The 19,391-nt window shown below is 41.4% G+C and overlaps 1 protein-coding gene across 9 annotated transcripts in view; it reads left to right on the top strand.

Moving 5' to 3' along the window:
- Positions 1-19,391, top strand: part of EIF2A (eukaryotic translation initiation factor 2A) — a 50,111-nt gene that overhangs the window by 14,483 nt on the left and 16,237 nt on the right. For 5 of the 9 annotated variants that reach the window (XM_066347845.1, XM_066347848.1, XM_066347849.1 and 2 more), the window contains exons 2-9: positions 1,281-1,350; positions 7,998-8,072; positions 12,886-13,004; positions 14,233-14,332; positions 14,744-14,826; positions 17,505-17,578; positions 17,706-17,850; positions 18,045-18,161. In XM_066347845.1, the coding sequence (XP_066203942.1) occupies positions 1,281-1,350; positions 7,998-8,072; positions 12,886-13,004; positions 14,233-14,332; positions 14,744-14,826; positions 17,505-17,578; positions 17,706-17,850; positions 18,045-18,161 (783 nt within the window). The remainder of the gene's footprint in view (positions 1-1,280; positions 1,351-7,997; positions 8,073-12,885; positions 13,005-14,232; positions 14,333-14,743; positions 14,827-17,504; positions 17,579-17,705; positions 17,851-18,044; positions 18,162-19,391) is intronic. The other 4 variants (XM_066347850.1, XM_066347852.1, XM_066347853.1 and 1 more) reach the window with 1 other exon arrangement.

Below are 19,391 nucleotides of genomic sequence, written 5' to 3'. Positions count from 1 at the left end.
CAAAAAACAAAAACAAAACAAACAAAAAAAAAAAACAGAGAAAAGTGGATTTACTGAAGTAGTCTCCTTAGAAACTAAATTGATATGTTTATAGGAAAAGGAATAAGAGAGGTATTTACCTGTCTTCACTTTGGGCTGCTTTAACAAACTAGGTAGATTGTAAACAATAGAAACGGATTTCTCATGGTTCTGGAGCGTGACGTCTGAGAGAAAGGTGCCAGCATGGGCTGGTGAGCACCCTTTTCCAGGGCACAGGCTGCCAACCTCTTATTGTGGCAGAGAGAGCGCTAGGCAGCTCTCTGGGCTCTTCTTAAAAGGGCACTAATCCTATTTATGAGAATTCCATCCTCATGATCTAATTACCTCGCAAAGGCCCCACCTTCAAAGATCAAATTGTGATTAGGGTTTCTTTCTTTCTTCCCCTGTCCCCCTTTAATATTTTATTTATTGGCCCTGGCTGATTGACTCGGTGGTAGAGCATTGGTCTGCTGGTGTGGATGTCCTGGGTTCAATTCCCAGTCAGGGCACACAGGAGAAAAGCAACCAAATGCTCCTCTGTCCCTCCCCCTCCCCTTCTCTCTCTCTCTCTCTCTCTCTCTCTTTCTCTCTCTCTCTTCCCCTCCTGCAACCATGGCTCGATTGGTTCAAGCACATTGGCCTGGATGCTGAGGATAGCTCTGTGAAGCCTCCACCCTAGGCACTAAAAATAGCTCGGTTGCAAACATGGCCCCCAGTGGGCAGAGGATCGGCCTCAGTGGGGTTGCTGGGTGGATCCCAGTCGGCACACATGCGGGAGTTTGTCTCTCTATCTCTCCTCCACTCATTTGGACAAGAAGAAAGAAAAAAAAAAAAAAGACTTCATTTATTCATTTTAGAGAGAGAAGGGGGGTAGCAGGAAGCATCGACTCATAGCTGCCTCCTGTGTGTACCTCAACCAGGCAGGCCTGGGGCTTCAAACCAACAGCCCCAGCATCCCAGGTTAACGCTCTGTCCACTGCACCACCACAGATCAGGCTGGGTTTAGAGTGTCAACTTGAGGACTTGGGGGCGGCACAAACATTCAGTCTATTGCATTACCTATTTATTCTCACCAGTTACATGATTTGATGCAGGAGGGTAAGAAAAATACCCTCTTTTAATGCTAACATTCTATAGTTCTAAGAGATTTTAATATTTTCATTAATATTTTGACTGGAAGCTTTTTGTTTTTTAAGATATTTGTGATAACTGAGTATTTATTAACAAAATCATGGTGGTTCTTTCTGTTTTCGTTTCTTTAGTCCGCGGATCAGAAGGACTGTACATGGTGAATGGACCACCACAGTTTACAGAAAGTACAGTGTTGCCAAGGTATGGTTTATTTTGTTGAGTGACATTAGTGGGAACTATATAATACATTCTACATTATTTTATCGTTATATTCTGAAAAAAGAGAAAGAACAAGCTAGTTTTGGGGACATATTGTATGTAGTGTTAAGAGAAGATGTAAAGAATGCATATACTCTATCAAGAAAAGTGATCTTTAGATGTGAAAATACTAGCTTAAGCATGTTTAAAAGAAAAAGCGTACACTGTAGTGTCATTGAGTTCAGGCTGCTAGCTTAGAAGAATTTTGTCTCAGGGAATGAAGAAAACTTCCACATGTGGTAGCCAGACCACTGCTCGTGATTTTCATGAAATTACAGCATAAAAAAGGTATAAAAAAAGGAAGGAAATATGAAAAAAATATACAAAATGTACAGCTAAATGAGTATAGATATATTTGTCTCAAAAAGAAACAATAACTGGGTAAACCAAACACAAATCATCTATAGCAGTGGTGGTCAACCTGGTCCCTACCGCCCACTAGGGGGCGTTCCAGCTTTCATGGTGGGTGGTAGCGGAGCAACCGAAGTATAAATAAAAAGATAGATTTAACTATAGTAAGTTGTTTTATAAAGATTTATTCTGCCAAACTTAGCGAAAATCCAACATAAAGTACTTGGTAAGTAATTATTATTATATGCTTTAACTTGCTGTAACTCTGCTTTATAAATTTTATAAAGTAAAGTTACTTCCCTACTTTATAAATCACCATTACTGTGGAACCGGTGGGCGGTTAGAAAATTTTACTAACAGAGATACAAAAGTGGGCGGTAGGTATAAAAAGGTTGACCACCCCTGATCCATAGGGTGAAACGGACATAGCACACAAGGGACATGTCTGTGAGTGAACTTGGGTATATATAGTTTTGACTTTGGACCATGTTACTGTTTTATATTTTAAAAAATTAAAATGGAAAACGGAAACAGGGAGCTTTGCTTTATATTAAGTTGGTGGCATAACCATATGATGACCTGAAAAAAATCTTAAATTCATTCGGTGGTTTTGTTTTTTTATTAATAAATAGATAACTGATACTATCATTTTAAATCTATTGTAGGATGAAACAAACAATGTCATTAGGAACCAAGATATTCAGCATAACAGTGAAGGGATAGACTTGTGTGTGTCAGTATAAACTCATGGTTTTTTTCTGCATAAAATCTCGTGTAATTCTTAGTTCTGTCTGCTATAAAGGTCTAGAAGCAGTGAATACTCCTGCTTCCCAGCTTGTGATTTCTAAATACCGTTCCTCACTAAAGGAGCCAGTTCCTTGGAGAAGTAGCTGACTCCAGGTCTAGGGCAGAAAACATACAAATCGAGCTAGAGACGTCTAGTGTCAGAAAGTAAGGAAAAGGTTAATGGAGTTTTGTTCAAGGGCTGCAGGAGTCAACCTGAAGGGGCTCATACCAGCCTAAGATGGGAACGTTTGAGCATTAAGAATTATGACTAACGGGATTAAGACATGTCAAATATATAAAGATGCCCCTCAGAATCCCCCTTTCTCCAAAACTTATTGGTCCACATTGGAGACTGATGTGTTCTTGCTCATTGCTTTAAAAGCTGATCAATGGAAAGGAATCGGCCTTACCTGTATAAACTTACCTTTCCTGTATAAACTTCTTCAGAGTAACCAAATTGGTGATAAGAAGAACTTCCTTCTGGAAGAATTCCAGTTAATGCAGAAGGAATGATGGGCTAGATAATCAGTGTTTTGTATTCTGAGGAAATCGCGGGGCAGTGCCGTTCTAAAGAGTCTCTGCACCAGTGGTTCCCAGCCGCAGCGCCGTTCTAGAGTCCCTGCGCCAGTGGTTCCCAGCCGCAGTGCCGTTCTAAAGAGTCCCTGTGCCAGTGGTTCCCACCCGCAGTGCCGTTCTAGAGTCCCTGCGCCAGTGGTTCCCAGCCGCAGTGCCGTTCTAGAGTCCCTGCGCCAGTGGTTCCCACCCGCAGTGCCGTTCTAGAGTCCCTGCGCCAGTGGTTCCCAGCCGCAGTGCTGTTCTAAAGAGTCCTTGCGCCAGTGGTTCCCAGCCGCAGTGCCGTTCTAAAGAGTCCCTGCGCCAGTGGTTCCCAGCCGCAGTGCCGTTCTAAAGAGTCCCTGCGCCAGTGGTTCCCACCCGCAGTGCCGTTCTAGAGTCCCTGCGCCAGTGGTTCCCTGCCGCAGTGCTGTTCTAAAGAGTCCCTGCGCCAGTGGTTCCCAGCCGCAGTGCCGTTCTAGAGTCCCTGCGCCAGTGGTTCCCTGCCGCAGTGCCGTTCTAAAGAGTCCCTGCGCCAGTGGTTCCCAGCCGCAGTGCCGTTCTAGAGTCCCTGCGCCAGTGGTTCCCTGCCGCAGTGCTGTTCTAAAGAGTCCCTGCGCCAGTGGTTCCCAGCCGCAGTGCAGTTCTAAGGAGTCCCTGCGCCAGTGGTTCCCAGCCGCAGTGCTGTTCTAAAGAGTCCCTGCGCCAGTGGTTCCCAGCCGCAGTGCTGTTCTAAAGAGTCCCTGCGCCAGTGGTTCCCAGCCGCAGTGCCGTTCTAAAGAGTCCCTGCGCCAGTGCTTCTCAGACTCCAGCGGGCATCAGATTGCCTGGAGAGCTGTTAAAGCACAGATTGCTCTTCTCTGCTCAGATTCTCTGGTTTATTAAATGTGAGGTGGGGACCAGGGAGTGGAATTTTTAACAAGTTCCCAGGTAATGCTAATGCTGCAGGTCTGGGGACCCCACTATGAGAAGCACCGATCTAGACAAATGATCATTAAAAGATGTCGAAAGTGGGGGATGAACTGTTGGTGAGGAATTGCATAATCAGCCTGACATCACCTGAATGTGTTGATCAGTTTTCATCAGACTCAGTTCTCTAGAATCTTGATACAGGCCGTACGGGCCCAAGACAAGCCCTGTGGGTATCACCTTGAACCCGCGCAGGATGGGGCGTCTCAGCTCCTGCCCAGCTCCCTGAGTCAGAATCTCTACTCTAACCAGACCTGTGGCTGATCTGTGTGCACATTAACGTGTGAAAAGCACTATAGAAAACAAGGATTGGCCCTGGCTGGTTGGCTCAGTGGTAGAGCATAGGCCTGGCATGTGGATGTCCCGAGTTTGAATCCCGGTTGGGGCACACAGGAGCGGTGACCATCTGCTTCTCCACCTCTCCCTCTCTCTCCATCTCTCTCCCTCTTTTTCCTTCCCTTCCTCTTCCTCCCTCTCCCTCCCTCTCTCACAACCATGTTTCAATTGGCACTGAGGATGGCTCCATGGAGCCTCCGGCTCAGGTGCTAAAAATATCTCAGTTGCAAGCATGGCCCCAGATGAGCAGAGCATCGGCCCCAGACGGGGGTTGCTGGTGGATCCTGGTCAGAGTGCATGTGGGAGTCTGTCTTTCTATCTCCACTCTTCTCACTGGGAAAAGAAGGGAAAAAAAGGAAGAAGAAAGAAAACAGGGGTCCATGCCAAAGCTTTTGTGCTGCACTCCGTTGCAGTCCACAATCCGAGGCATCAAGAATGGGAGGAAAGAAAATGAGTAAAGAAATGAAAGCAGATATAACGCGGCATGTGCTGAGCTGCCCGCAGACTCCCACAGTACACCAGGGCGCTTAGTCACGCGGAGTGTGTCCAGAGAGCTGTGCGGAGCCTCTTCGCCCCCAGTTGGTTGTGTGCAGAGGAAGGGTAGGGGATTATCTGCGGCCGCAGCTTCCCTTGGTCTGGTGGGGTTGGCTCTGCGAGCCCGAGCTCCTCTTCCTGTTACTGCAGTTGGCAGAATGGAAGCCGTGCTGAAATCCGGGCCTCCCTCCTGGCGAGGCTGAGACAAGCGCTTGGCGGTGTGAGATGTGGCCGCAGGGTCTCCTCACGGAAACGCTGCCACCCGGAGCGGGCACAGTCAGGTGACTCTGAGGAGGCTCTGAGTGAGTGAGTGCAGTCTCAGCATCGGAGAGGAGAACCAGGAGGCGTCGCCTGCCTTCGGGGGCTGGCAGTAGGAGCTACATGGTACTTACCTTCTTCGAAGGTAAAAATTTTAAATAAAGAAAACTGGCCTGACCAGGTGGTGGTGCAGTGGATAGAGCATTGACCTGGGATGCAGAGGACCCGGGTTCGAAACCCCAAGCACAGGCTCACCAGTTTGAGCATGGGGTCGCTAGCTTGAGCGTGGGATTGTAGCCATGTCCCCATGGACGCTGGTTTGAGCCCAAAGGTCGCTGGCTTGAAGCCCACAGTTGCTGGCTCGAGCAAGGGGTCACTCGGTCTGCTGTAGTCCCCCAATCAAGGCACATATGAGAAAGCAATCACTGAAAAACTAAGGTGCTGCAACTATGAGTTGATGCTTCTCATCTCTCTCCCTTCCTGTCTGTCCCTCTGTCTCTCTCTGTCTCTCTCTTTCTGTCCCTCTCTAAAAAACAAAAAAAAAAACAAAACTGGCTCTAGTCAAGCTTTCGGATAAATGGCTCTCAAATTTGGTTGCATATTAGAATGACCTGAGGAGCTTTTAAAAAACTGAGATACTCAAGTACTGGGTATTAAATGATAGTAAGGAATTGCTGTTAATTATGTAAGATGAAGTGGCATGGTGGTGATTATGTTTTTTAAAATGCCTCGCCTGACCAGGCAGTGGCGCAGTGGATAGAGCGTCGGACTGGGATGTGGAGGACCCAGGTTCGAGACCCCAAGGTCGCCAGCTTGAACGCAGGGTCATCTGGTTTGAGCAAAGCTCACCAGCTTGGACCCAAGGTCGCTGTCTTGAGCAAGGGGTTACTCAGTCTGCTGAAGGCCCACGGTCAAGGCACATATGAGAAAGCAATCAATGAACTACTAAAGTGTTGCAACGAAAAACTAATGATTGATGCTTCTCATCTCTCTCTGTTCCTGTCTGTCCCTATCTATCCCTCTCTCTGATTCTCTCTCTGTCTCTGTAAAAAATAAATAAATAAAAATGCCCTCATCAGTTAGTGATGTGTAGTGAAATACAGCAAAAAGTGATGTGAGATCTGGTTTTGCTTGAAAATATTCTGTCATTAAATATAAAAGTAGGGAGTAAATTAAACAAAACGGGCCGTGAGTTAATAATTATTTAAGCTCGGTAATAGGTACACGGGTGGGTTATTGTACTCTTTCTTTGTTTTTTTGTATATTTGAAGTTTTTCATTTAAAAGAGACAAAATTTCCTAATTGCTAGGATTGAGAAAGGAATTCAGTTCTGGATTACTACAGTTGCTTTCAACCTTAAACACAATCCTGGAATAAGTTATTAAAAGGACATCTTATAATCAGGATGTAAGGGGGAGATTATTAGAATCAAAGTGAGCTTGCTAAGAACAAATGGTTTTAAGCTTATCTCATTTCCTTTCTGAGTAGGATTTCTAGACACATCAGAGTAGACCCAAGAGCGTGCTTTTGGCAAAGGTCTGAGAAGTGATGCAGTCTTTTGGTTCGGTGATGATAAAGACAGTTGTCGTTGGTGCAGAGCTGTGAAATCAGCTGATTCATGAGTTGATTTTCGTTTGAAGGAAGGACTGTTGGTGAGCCGCAGGACCTTGTTCAGAGCTCATTTAGTGTTCTTAGCACTTAATTTAGATGATAGTTTAAGATGATGTTTTATGAGAAAGCTAGGAATAACTAAGAAAAGTCAAGGTGTCATTAGATCTCAGCAGGCTGGAACGTAGGCCCAAACCTGAATGAATTGAATGTGATAGTTGTGAAGTCCCACCTCCAGAGGCAGGAATGAGTTACACAATATAGGAGAGAGAACATCTTGGTCATAGCTGTTTAGTATAAGGGAGAAAAAATAATGTTTTGGTAACCACTGAGTATAAGCTGCTATTATTGTGTGATTGCAGAAACACAGATGTCATCTTCAGATGAATTAGTGCACAGACAGAAACCAATTCAAAAGGAAAGTATTTGTTAGTGCTCAGTGCACTGTTATTTAGTAATTCCAATATTTATTAGCCATGAAGTTCTAATGCTTTGACTACATGTGGACATGTCCCTGTATACACAGACACGTTTCCATTGGGTCTTTGCTGTCCCTGGGAAATGTAATCATAGTCACCATCTCCAATTGAAAGATACAGTACTTAGAATTTTGATCATTTGATAACATATTGCCAAGAAGTCTGTTTTCCACAGGTCTGTTTTTGTACAGAATCCTGCATCTGCATTTAATGTAAAGACCTGCATTTAATGTAATGTTTTAGTTCCTGTCTCTACACATGAGAAATTGATGGAAGGTATTTGTCCTTCAAATCCAGGGGCAGTTGGTCACTTGAGGATATTCTGTTCGCCACTGCGAGTGGTCTTGGGCCTTCTTCACAGCCTCCCTTTGGAAGTCCTTTGGCCTTCTCAGTTTCAGGGCTGACAGCTGGCAACCTCCGCTTACATTTTTAGGATTGTCGTACAAAGATATTCACCCAAAAGGGCTATTTTTCTTTCCTAATATTGACCTGTTGGTATAAACTCAGTTTCCAAATTATTTTACAGTGGTCGTTGGCACCGCATTTTAAGAAATAAAGTATTTTGTTAGACAAAAGCATTTTGGAATTATTTTCTAAAATTTACGTAACTTCTCAGCCATTAAATTATTAATGGTAAGATTGTGAATTTTTAATGTTTTTCTTTTTGAAAAGCATTAATGCTTATTAATTTGAACTTTTTTTTATTGTCCTTTTCAGGGAATCTGGGAAAAACTGCAAAGCCTACACATTTAGTAAGGATGGGACCTTGTTTGCCTGGGGCAACGGAGAAAAGTTAGTGCTGGTTTGTATATGGGGATGTGTGTCATGCATGTAAAGCATCACTGGCATTATTTGAGTAATGCGTATTTGGGTGTCATTAATAAAGTCCACTTTCAATGACATGATGAGGTTAAGCGTTATCTCCGACAAAACTTCCATGGAATACCTTCAAAGTTGTTGGGTTCTGTTTCTGTGCCAGGATTCATTTGAGTTATCCAGTTACTTCTAATTAAGAAGCAACCTGAAAAAGGGCAGTTAATTGAATGCTAATAACCTGAGAGGTTGTTTTAAACAGCGTTCCAGGTTATTGGTTAGGATTTCTTAAGTTCTGCACTAACTCAGAGAATAATTTTTTGCTTGTTAACCTTAGATTTAGATTCTTTTTATCTTTGCTGTTAAATAACATTGCAGTTATTGCTATTAGTGTTTTTATATGAAAGTATATGTTTTGTAAGTTACTCAAATATGTTTAATATAGTCTTATTCCATAAAACAGTAATATTTTTAAATTAGCGTTACAAAAAAATTTTTGATTAAATGCTCATAATTTTACTAAGAAAACCAGTTCTTTTAATTTTTTCCATAGACAGGATAACATTTCAGTTCACACAACCAGGAAAATGTCCATGTATTTGTTGTGTGGCATAAAGTTGTTTTTTGTTCGTTTGTTTTTAACCAGGTATCTTAGGTTTCTTTAAAGGGGAAAATACATTAGTTTCGAAAGTACATTTTAAATTATTTTTACAAGTGGTAATGTAGTCTGGTCTTTCAAATATCAGGTCAGATTGGACTAAACACATTTTTGAAAATTAATACTAAAAAATTCAACTATAAGCTGGCAGAATTAGGTTTTTTTTAGAATTAGTTTTTTTAAATGATAATGTTCATTTATTTTTTAATTTTATTATTGATTTTAGAAAGAGGAAGGGAGAGACAGAAAGAAAGAAAGAAAGACATTGATTTCTTATTCCACTTATGCATTCACTGGTTGATTCTTGTACATGCTCTAAAGGGGATAGAACCCACAACCTTGGCATTTTGGGATGATGCTCTAACCAATGGAGCTACCTGGCAAGGGCAGAATTAGCTTTTATAATTTAAAATATTGCTCAGTTTTTATACTTTTTAAAATATTAAATCCAACCAATGAACTACTACTCTCAAATTCTTAAGTGTGAGATCATGTTGACTCTTATCTCCAGTGTTGACAGTTTCAATCTCAGCCTCAATGAAAGGCTGTATTCCCAAATTTTCTTCTTTTATTACTATTTATTTTATTTTGGTGAGCTGATTTTGGGTATTTGGCTTTTTTTTTTTTAATTCACATTTCAGTTTATAATATTTGAGTGACAGGTTAATAGAAATGTACTATCTAATGCCGTGATGGCGAACCTTTTTCTAAAAACCGCCCACTTTTGCAGTGCTGGTCAACCTGGTTCCTCCAGCCCACTAGTGGGCTTTCCAACTTTCATGGTGGGCTGTAGCGGAGCAACCAAACAGCTCAGCGATTGCCCACCATGAAAGCTGGACCACCCACTAGTGGGCCAGAGGGACCAGGTTGACCAGCACTGCAAAAGTGGGCGGGATTTTTTTGGGGTTTTTTTTTTTTTGTATTTTTCTGAAGTTGGAAACGGGGAGGCAGTCAGACAGACTCTCGCATGCACCCGACCTGGATCCACCTGGCACTCCCACCAGGGGGTGATGCTCTGCCCATCTGGGGCGTTGCTCTGTTGCATCCAGAGCCATTCTAGTGCCTGAGGCACAGGCCATGAAGCCATCCTCAGTGTCGGGGCCAACTTTGCTTCAGTTGGCTGCAAGAGGGGAAGAGAGAGACAGAGAGGAAGGAGAGGAGGAGGGGTAGAGAAGCAGATGGGCTCTTCTCCTGTGTGCCCTGGCTGGGAATCGAACCCGGGACTCCTGCACGCCAGGCCGACGCTCTACCACTGAGCTAACTGGCCCTGGCCAGTGGACGGTTTTTATAAAAAGGTTCGCCATCACGGATCTATTGGGACCTATCATGCTTCTTTTCATTGTCTGTTATCTTTTATGGTAGCCTTGTTCTTGGACTTTGTTGAATAAATCTGTTTACCTTGGCAAATGTTGTAATTATTTTATTACTTCATGTCTCCATTTGGCTTTCTATTGGATTCGACTCCGAATTCTTGTACTGTGTTCCCTTATGTTATGTCTGTCTTTTTAGTAGATATTTTCTGTACCTGGATCTAGCATTTATTTCTTTAAAGTGCTGTGGTCACAAAGATAGTGTTCCTGGGACAAGAAGAACAGATGTAGTTACTGTGGTCTTTGCTGAGTTCATGGTTAACTAATTCAAAAACTATAACTGATTTTTCTTTAAATATGTGATATTTTAAAATTTAAAATAGCCCTGGCTGGTGGCTCAGTGGATAGAGCGTTGCCGTATGGACACCCTGGGTTCGATTCCTGGTCACAGAGTGTTGGCATATGGACATCCCAGGTTCAATTCCGGGTCAGGGCGCACAAGAGAAGCGACCACCTGCTTCTCTCCCTCTTCCCCTCCCATAACAAGTGGCTCAAGCTCAATTCCTTCAAGCATCAGTTCCGGGCACTGAAAATAGCTCCTTGGTCAGAGTGTCAGCCTCAGGCACTAAAAATAGCTGGGTTGATTCAAGCATGGGCCCCAGAGTGGGGTTGCCGGATGGATCCTGGTTGAGCTCATGCAAAAGTCTGTCACACGATCTCCCCTCCTCTCACTTAAATTTTTTTTTAAATAAACACCCTTCATTTAACAAAGAATAGCTATTTAAAAGTTATGAACTACAGAAAAGAGAGCTTTGAATAATTGAGAAATATATAATTTACAGTAAGTTGTAAAAAATGCTGTGTGTCTGTGTGTTAAAACAATATGCAGTAATCTTGCATTCTTACCAATTCCTGCTTATCCTAAACCCACTGTCCTCAAAATTGAGTAGAATAAAGTAACTTTAAGCGATTTCTGGACTAAGATGGATTATCTATTTTTTTAAAAATATTATTTATTTATTTATTTTAGAGAGGAGAGAGAGAGAGAGAGAAGGGGGAGGAGCAGAAAACAACTCCCATTTGTGCCTTGACCAGGCAGTTCCAGGGTTTCGAACTGGCGACCTCAGCGTTTCTAGGTTGACACTTGACCCACTGCGCCACCACAGGTCGGGCGATTATCTATTTTTTTAACCCCAAAGAGTACATGATAGCAAGTCACCCCGCTGGTGTTAAATGTCGGCTGTCTTTTCTCAGTAGTATGATCTTGGGCAAATCATTGACTTTTTCTAAGCTTCATTTTCACCATTTGTGAAGTGGAAGTGGTAATCCTTATAAAACTGTTGTGAGAATAAGATGAGAAAATGTACATAAAGTGGTGAGACCAGAACGTGGTACATAGAAAGCCTCCAAAAAGATGGAAACTGCTTTTTATTACATATTTATTACATAATTATTGTCATCTCTACTGCATCGTACCATAGTAATCCTCCAGTCTGTCAAATGGAGACTGCTTCCGAGATGTTAATACTATCAGACGTCTCTTTGCTGATTTCCTTGGCTGCTTGCTACAGCTTCCATTTACTCAGAATGTAAAATGCCCTTTGTCTCTGTGATGTGAGAACTCAGAGGCAGCTTTCTATAAGACAGAAGGAAGGCTTTTACCAGGAACCAAATCTGCCAGCACCATGACCGTGGACTTCTTAGCCTCAAGAACTTGAGAAATAAATGCCTGTTGGTTAAGCTAAGAAGAAAAAAATAATAAAATAAATATACTTTTGTTTTAGCTCCTCTGTTTTCTCTTTGGTTTGATATACCTTAGCTTGTCTGTAGGTAGGTTAGCTCTGTTCACTTAAATGCCTCTTGTTTCCTTTTCAGCTGAAGCTGGAATCATCAAATGTGTCTTCTAATTCCATATTATTTCCCAACAGCCTGATGATATAGGGGTCTTTTGGTAAAATATAAAGGCAAGGAAGCAGAGAGACAGGCTCCCTCATGTGCCCTGACCATGATCCATCCAGCAAGCCCACTACCGGGTGATGCTCTGCCCATCTGGGGCCGCAGATCCATTGCTTGGCAACCAAGCTATTTTAGGGCCTGAAGCAAGGCCATGGAGCCATCCTTAGCACCCAGGGTCATTGCTCGAACCAGTGGAGCTATGGCTGCAGGAAGGGAAGGAGAGGTGGAGAAGCAGATGGTCATTTCTCCTGTGTGCCCTGATCAGGAATCAAACCCAGGACTTACACATGCTGGGCCAGCACTCTACCCCTGAGCCAACCTGCTAGGGCCTATATTTTTCATTTCAGGAGTCTATCGGATATTTTCTAGAACTAACTGAAAATTGATTTATGAAAAATGAACACTTAAAAAAGTGAACTGTATTTGAAAAGAGGAATGTAGAACGTCAGTCCGGCGTGTGGAAGTCCCGGGTTTGATTCCTGATCAGGGCACACAGGAGAAGCGCCCATCTGCTTCTCCACCCTACCCCCTCTCCTCTCTGTCTCTCTCTTCCCCTCCTGCAGCCAAGGCTCCATTGGAGCAAAGTTGGTCCCGGCGCTGAGAATGGCTCCATGGCCTCTGCCTCAGGCGCTAGAATGGCTCTGGTTGTAACGGAGCAACAGACCAGATGGGCAGAGCATTGCCCCCTGGTGGGCATGCGGGTGGATCTCAGTTGGGCCCATGGGGGAGTCTGTCTCTCTGCCTCCCCACTTCTCACTTCAGAAAAATACAAAAAAAAAAAAAAAAGAGAAGAGGAATGAATGTTTTTGATAGTGCTGGCTATTGTGAAACAGTATGTTGTTGCTGAAGTAATTTCTTTTGAAACCAGAGTCAATATTATCAATGTCGCTCACAAGGAACTACTGCACTCCTTCGACCTCCCAAAGGCAGTTTGCCTTGAATTCTCACCAAAAAACACTGTCCTGGCAACATGGCAGCCTTACACTAGTAAGTATTTTGCAATTATCAAAATATTCTAACAGGATAAATTCAATTCGATAGGGAAAGAAGAGAGTTTATAACCCAATAATATAAAATAATTAATCTTTATGATAGTAAATGGTGTGTGAATATTTTTAATCAACAATGACTCTTATGTGCCCCAAATATAATGAACTTTTAAATAATTTCAGGGTATAGTAAGTTAATGGAAAGATCTCTTGTGAGACAGAGGGAAAGAAAAAGCCAAGGGAAAACTTGTAAAGTAAATAACCACTGGATAGAGAAGTTCTCAAAAATTCAAAATAATAACCTTTAAAATAAACTTTTAAAAAAGCATTTTAACTAATCATCATACATGGAAGAGGAAGTACAGGAGACTCATCACCTAAGAAATGAGTGTGGTATAATCAAGAACGGGAAATGGGGTACCCACCCAACACTTTAGAGATAAAATAGTATGTGAACATTTAATGTAGCTGGGCTTTGGCAGATGAGTCATAAAATACTGTGAATTGCTATAGGGGTTTGAAAAACATGTTCTAATTAGAGGGTATTGTTAAATAAATATATGATAATAGTTCCTCGCTGGATTGTAAACCTTCTGGGTTTATTCTTCCAAACTGCATGGACTCGAATGAATCCTCTTTTTCCAAGTAAATCAAAGGAAAATTGAGAATCAGGAGTGGTTTTATGTAACCGTGTGTGTGTGACTTACAGATACAAGCTTTCGTAGTAACACACTCTAACCCACTTAACATCAAACCTTGTCAAGCTTAATAAAGAAGAAATCTCGCCTGACCTGTGGTGGCGCAGTGGATAAAGCGTCGACCTGGAAATGCTGAGGTCGCCAGTTCGAAACCCTGGGCTTGCCTGGTCAAGGCACATATGGGAGTTGATGCTTCCAGCTCCTCCCCCCTTCTCTCGCTCTGTTTCTCTCTCTCTTCTTCTCTCTCTCCTTTCTAAAATGAATAAGTAAAAAAAAAAAAAAAAAGAAGAAGAAGAAATCTCTTTTGTAGTCTTAAAATCAGTAGTAGTTATTTCAGAAATGCTGGGCTTTTTCTCCGATATGGCTGTAGGAATGGATGAGTCTCCACAATTGAAGATAATGGGAAGGTTGATTTAAAGCATCTCTTATTTAATCTGTATAACTCATTTAAATTTTTCTCTAAGAACAAAATCTTTTTTACTAGTGCTGGGAGACAATTACAATAAAAAATTTTTGTTTTTATTGCAGCTTCTAAAGATGGCACAGCTGGGATTCCCAACCTACAGCTTTACGATGTGAAAACTGGGGCCTGTTTGAAGTCTTTCATCCAGAAAAAGATACAAAGTTGGTAAGTGAGTACTATAAGTACTTACTATTTACAATATGTTTTAAATACTTTCATTGTAAAGTACTTGTTTCTTTGGTATTGGTTTAGAAAAGAACTTGTCAGACCAAAATCTAGATCGTCAAGCACTTTGTAGAAATGTAATAAACATTTGATCTTCCTTTTGTTTGGGATTTGACTGAAAAGGAATAATATTTTTCTTCTGTTACATATGCTGACTAAAAGTATTATAAGTAGAAAGAAGTACTAAAAGTATTATAAATATTAAAAGTAAATAAGTAAAAAGTATATAAGTAAGTGACTTAACATCGTAACTATTTTTCCTTAAAGAATAAGCAGTATCACAAACTTTTTGTTAACATGTAATGTCACGTTCTGCCTAAAACTTTTTTATATTCTTTGTTTTCAATGTAGGTGTCCATCCTGGTCAGAGGATGAAGCTATTTGTGCCCGAAATGTCAACAATGAAGTTCACTTCTTTGAAAATAACAATTTCAGTATGGAAAGATTAATGGCATTATTTTTTACTTAAATGTGTATGGTTTTTATTGCCTTATATGGTATAATAGAGCTCTCCAAAATACTGTTAATATATTATTAATACATTGCCATAGATCAGTGATAGTCAACCTGGTCCCTACCACCCACTAGGGGGCGTTCCAGCTTTCATGGTGGGCGGTAGCGAAGCAACCAAAGTACAAATAAAAAGATAGATTTAACTATAGTAAGATGTTTTATAAAGACTTATTCAGCCAAACTTAGTGAAAATCCAACATAAAGTATTTGGTAAGTAATTATTATTATATGCTTTAACTTGCTGTAACTCTGCTTAATAAATTTTATAAAGTAAAGTGACTTCCCTACTTTATAAATCACCATTACTATGGAACCTAAGGGAGGTTAGAAAATTTTACTACTAACAGAGATACAAAAGTGGGCAGTAGGTATAAAAAGGTTGACTACCCCTGCTGTAGATTAATGTATATACTATATATGTAAGCATAAAATATATATTAATAATTACTGTTATATTAATTCATTTGAATAACTTATAAATCTAAATGCTAGTGAAATTTTATACCTCAAAGATTTTCTTTTATGATAACTATTAAATTTCTATTAAGCTAAGACTTTTAAAGATCTCTTTCTGAATTTACTTCCTATTGAAATTCTGTGATACAAATGTTTTATTTTATAGAATTTCAAATACAAAATTAGACACCATAAGGTTTCTCACACTGCAATCGATTTCTATTGCGTTTAACTTTCTTTAAAGCCACAGGCTCCCTCTTCATCTCTCCCCCCCCCCCCCCCCGGTTTATTACTTAAATGAGGTTGTCCTGTATATTTTCTTATTGTTTGAATTGCATCCCATCCTCTAATTTAACATGTTCACCTGCCCCCTGAAAGTAACTGATTTGGATCTGGAGTTGGTCAGCTCCAGGTTCTTCTTTTTGGGGGGAGATGAGGGTAAGAATATGTCATAAGGTAGAAATGAATTCTTTTCTCAAGAAGCACATTCTGTCTTACTGCCTTTCACTTCGTAGGGTTAGCTGACATTAATGTTCACTACCTAGAGTCATTATTTCATGAAGGTTACAAATTGGTGCTGTTCTGATTACCTTCCCCCCTTTTCATGTATTAGCTGCACTACTTCTATAAAGAGACATTTCTCATCTACTGTGGGTTACTTAGTACCACTTATATGGGATAGGCAAGATACATATTCTTTTCCTTTGTCACTTTTAATATAATGAGTTCTTTCTCTAGTAATCTCCATTGCAGCCGATTTCGTTTCCTCCCTCCCACTTTTATGAACTATGGATTTAAACAGTTAGGATGTGTTTCAATGCATTGCAGTTATCATTCTTACCAGCTCAAATTATCTCATCATTGGTCAATTAGTCTTTAGTAGCTTTTTTGCAGTATGGTAAGACAGGCTGTTCTAAGATTATCTTGTATGTCACTTCCTGCAAAACACCTAGAATCAGTCAGTTCTCCAAGAGACTCTGGTTTCTTTTAGTGGAAAATGTTATTTAGAGACCACAATCTGGGTGTAAGGTGTTCTTATTGCTACTGTGTTTAATCATTGTTTCTAGGCCCTTTTTCTCTCTCTCTCTCTCTTCTCTCTTTTATATCTTACATCTATGTCTTTTTGTTTTGTTTTCTTTTCCAACTCCAGGCATTCTGGTTCTGCGGGACACCAGGGGTGACAGGTCAAGAATTTCACATTCACATAATCATTCATTTGCTCTGTTGCACATCGGCAACATAGTATTCTTAGAAGAGCAGTACCAACAGTAGTACCAGTAACAGGACAACTGAAAATAATTTAAAGCTTTTCAGTTGCTTTTGTCCTTAGAGTATCTGTCCCATTAGTGACCGTACACTATTGAGTGTGAAAGTAGAGTAGGAATTTATAACTGTTCAGATGTACTAAAGATGGCATGCAGGCTAATTATGAGCACAATTCATGTCATCTTGATGGCTGCACCCTTCATTTTCCTGCTTTTGGGACTCATTCCAGCCCCCACTGATTTGGGGTTCACTTGCTGGCTTGTCTTTCTTCCTCTTTCTGAGCCAAAGCAAGGCTACTTTTGAACAGCTGTTGATCTCCTCATTTGAGCAAAGGAAAAGTAATAGCTCTGATCCCATTAACGAGGGGGCAGTGCTGTTTATAACCTGGGTTCTGACTGCCTGGCACAGAGTTAGTGCTCAGTACCAGCCACTGTTACCCTTCTCGCGATCATCATTGTCATAAAATTAACTATAGAATATCTATATCCACGCTCTGTATTAGCAGGCGAACGTCATCTTTTCCATCTAATGGGCTCTAAAACTACTTCATTTTAGTGATTAAAGAGAAGAGAACTGACATTTATTGAATACCAACTATGTGCCTGGCACTGTGCTCTTGAAAAATCAGTCACTGGGAATTAGGTGTGTAATCTCATCGCTTGCCCGAGCGTGCACAGCTAGTAAGCGACTGAGCAGGAATTCAAGGGTAGGTCGTCTTGCTCCTCCTGCCTCACGCTTTTTCCACTATGTCGCTCTGCCTCACGAGACTAGAGTGAGCAGTATCAGTGTGTAGTTAACCTTTTATAATGCATTCAGAATTTAACATATGACTTAGCGTTTCTCATCAATCTAACACCATTTCCTTTTTTTTTTAAAGATACAATTGCAAATAAACTGCATTTGCAAAAAATTAATGATTTTGTGCTATCACCGGGGCCCTCACCATACAAGGTAATAACTGTGTTTTTGTTTGCTCCTTTGGAATATCGTAAGATGAACCTCCTTCTTAGTTTTTAGTGATGTTCGTCGCAGTTTATGTGCTTCAGAAAATAAAATGAGTTCTGTCTGTGTATCTCAGGTGGCTGTTTATGTTCCAGGAAGCAAAGGCGCGCCTTCATTTGTTAGATTGTATCAGTATCCCAACTTTGATGGACCACAGGCAGCCTTAGCCAATAAAAGTTTCTTTAAAGCGGATAAGGTTACAATGCTGTGGAATAAAAAAGGTATGAAGACATATTTTATCCCGCATTTTGTTTATCAAGCATTGAATTAAACCTGTACTCCTGTGTGGGGGGAGAAAGTACCTGCTTGTTTAATGAAAATGGACCTGGCTCTCTTAACATCGTTGAATATATTGTTGTAATCGCCATTGGGTTAATTTGTGTTTTAAATCTAGCGAAGGTTTTTCCTGTTACAGCTACCGCTGTGTTGGTCATAGCCAGTACAGATGTTGACAAGACAGGAGCCTCTTACTACGGGGAACAGACGCTGCACTACATGGCGACCAATGGGGAGAGCGCGGTCGTGCAGCTCCGTGAGTATGTCGGCGGCGGTCCCCTCCGCGCTCGTCCTCCACAGAAGCGGCCCCCCCCCCCCCCCCCCCCGCCCCGTGATAAGCAGTGTGCCTGCCTGGAGGTCACTCTGGTCGGTTAGTGGGAAACCTGCCGGGGGGAGGCCCTTCATCACTGTTGCCCTCCCGGGACTGACCAACCTGAGCAGGGCAGTAAGTGGATCTGGTGAGTTCAGCACTGAATTCACAGCGGGAGAGTGTTACAGCACTTCCTCTTTTGTTTGGATGTGCTAAATTAATTGTACTATTACAGGTTTAAAAAGTCTAGCAATCCCCTAATTTTTTCATTTTGAATTGAACGTGTAAAAAAAGAAAAATCTGTGTATTCCACTGAAGTCAGAAACAAAACCAGGATGACGCCCCCCCTTCCCACTATTACTTGACATCCTGAAAGATCTAGTCGGTGTAACGGATCCAAAGATAAAGTGTACAGTTCTGAAAGGACAGAACAGAACCTCTCTGAGCCTAGGGGAGTCACAGTATGAACAGCAGTCCTTTAAAAAACACAGTGAAAGCAAAGATTTCATGTGGAGCAACAAAGTAACAAGAAGCGCAGTGTAGGTCTCGGGGAGGAAACTTCAGAAACTTCTGAGGCACCAATTATGACCTTTAATAAGAATTTTATCAAGATGTCATTTCTCTCCAAATTGATCTAAAAATGAAATTAAAGAGCCAGTAGATACATATTTTTTAAGCTAGGTGAGCTAATTTTAAAGTTGATACTGAAAGATAAATGTGCGAGAATATTTTGAAAACTGCAAAAAAAAAAAAAAGACTAGGGTAGGGGAGTCTGGTACTCCTGGATAGTAAGATGTAAGGCAGTTGTAATTAAGACGCTTGGTTCTGGCTGGAGGGTAGAGCACTTAGTGAGCAGAGCAGGACCCAGGAAGAGCGCCCCCTTCTGGAGCCGCGGGGCCGGGGCCCTGGAGACAGCGCGGGAGTCGGGGCTGGAGAACACCAACTTTTCAGTATGTGCCTGGGACACCTGTCTGGCTGTTTGGAACAAAAAGCTAATAATGCTGCCTCTTCAGCAAAATAAAATCCAGTTTGGGCCAAAAAAACAAATTACACCTAAAACTACAGAACTAGAGAGGCAAATATTTCAGGGTTTTTTTTTTCTTTTTTTTTAAATTTTTTTTTTTAAGGTTTTTTTTTCTAATCTCAAAGTGGAAAAAGATTTTCCAAACAAGGCAG

Source organism: Saccopteryx leptura, chromosome 8 (assembly GCF_036850995.1).
Source record: "Saccopteryx leptura isolate mSacLep1 chromosome 8, mSacLep1_pri_phased_curated, whole genome shotgun sequence".
Lineage (NCBI taxonomy): Eukaryota > Metazoa > Chordata > Mammalia > Chiroptera > Emballonuridae > Saccopteryx > Saccopteryx leptura.
Note: the sequence above shows the minus strand (reverse complement) of the source record. Positions and strands in the feature narration are given on the sequence as shown.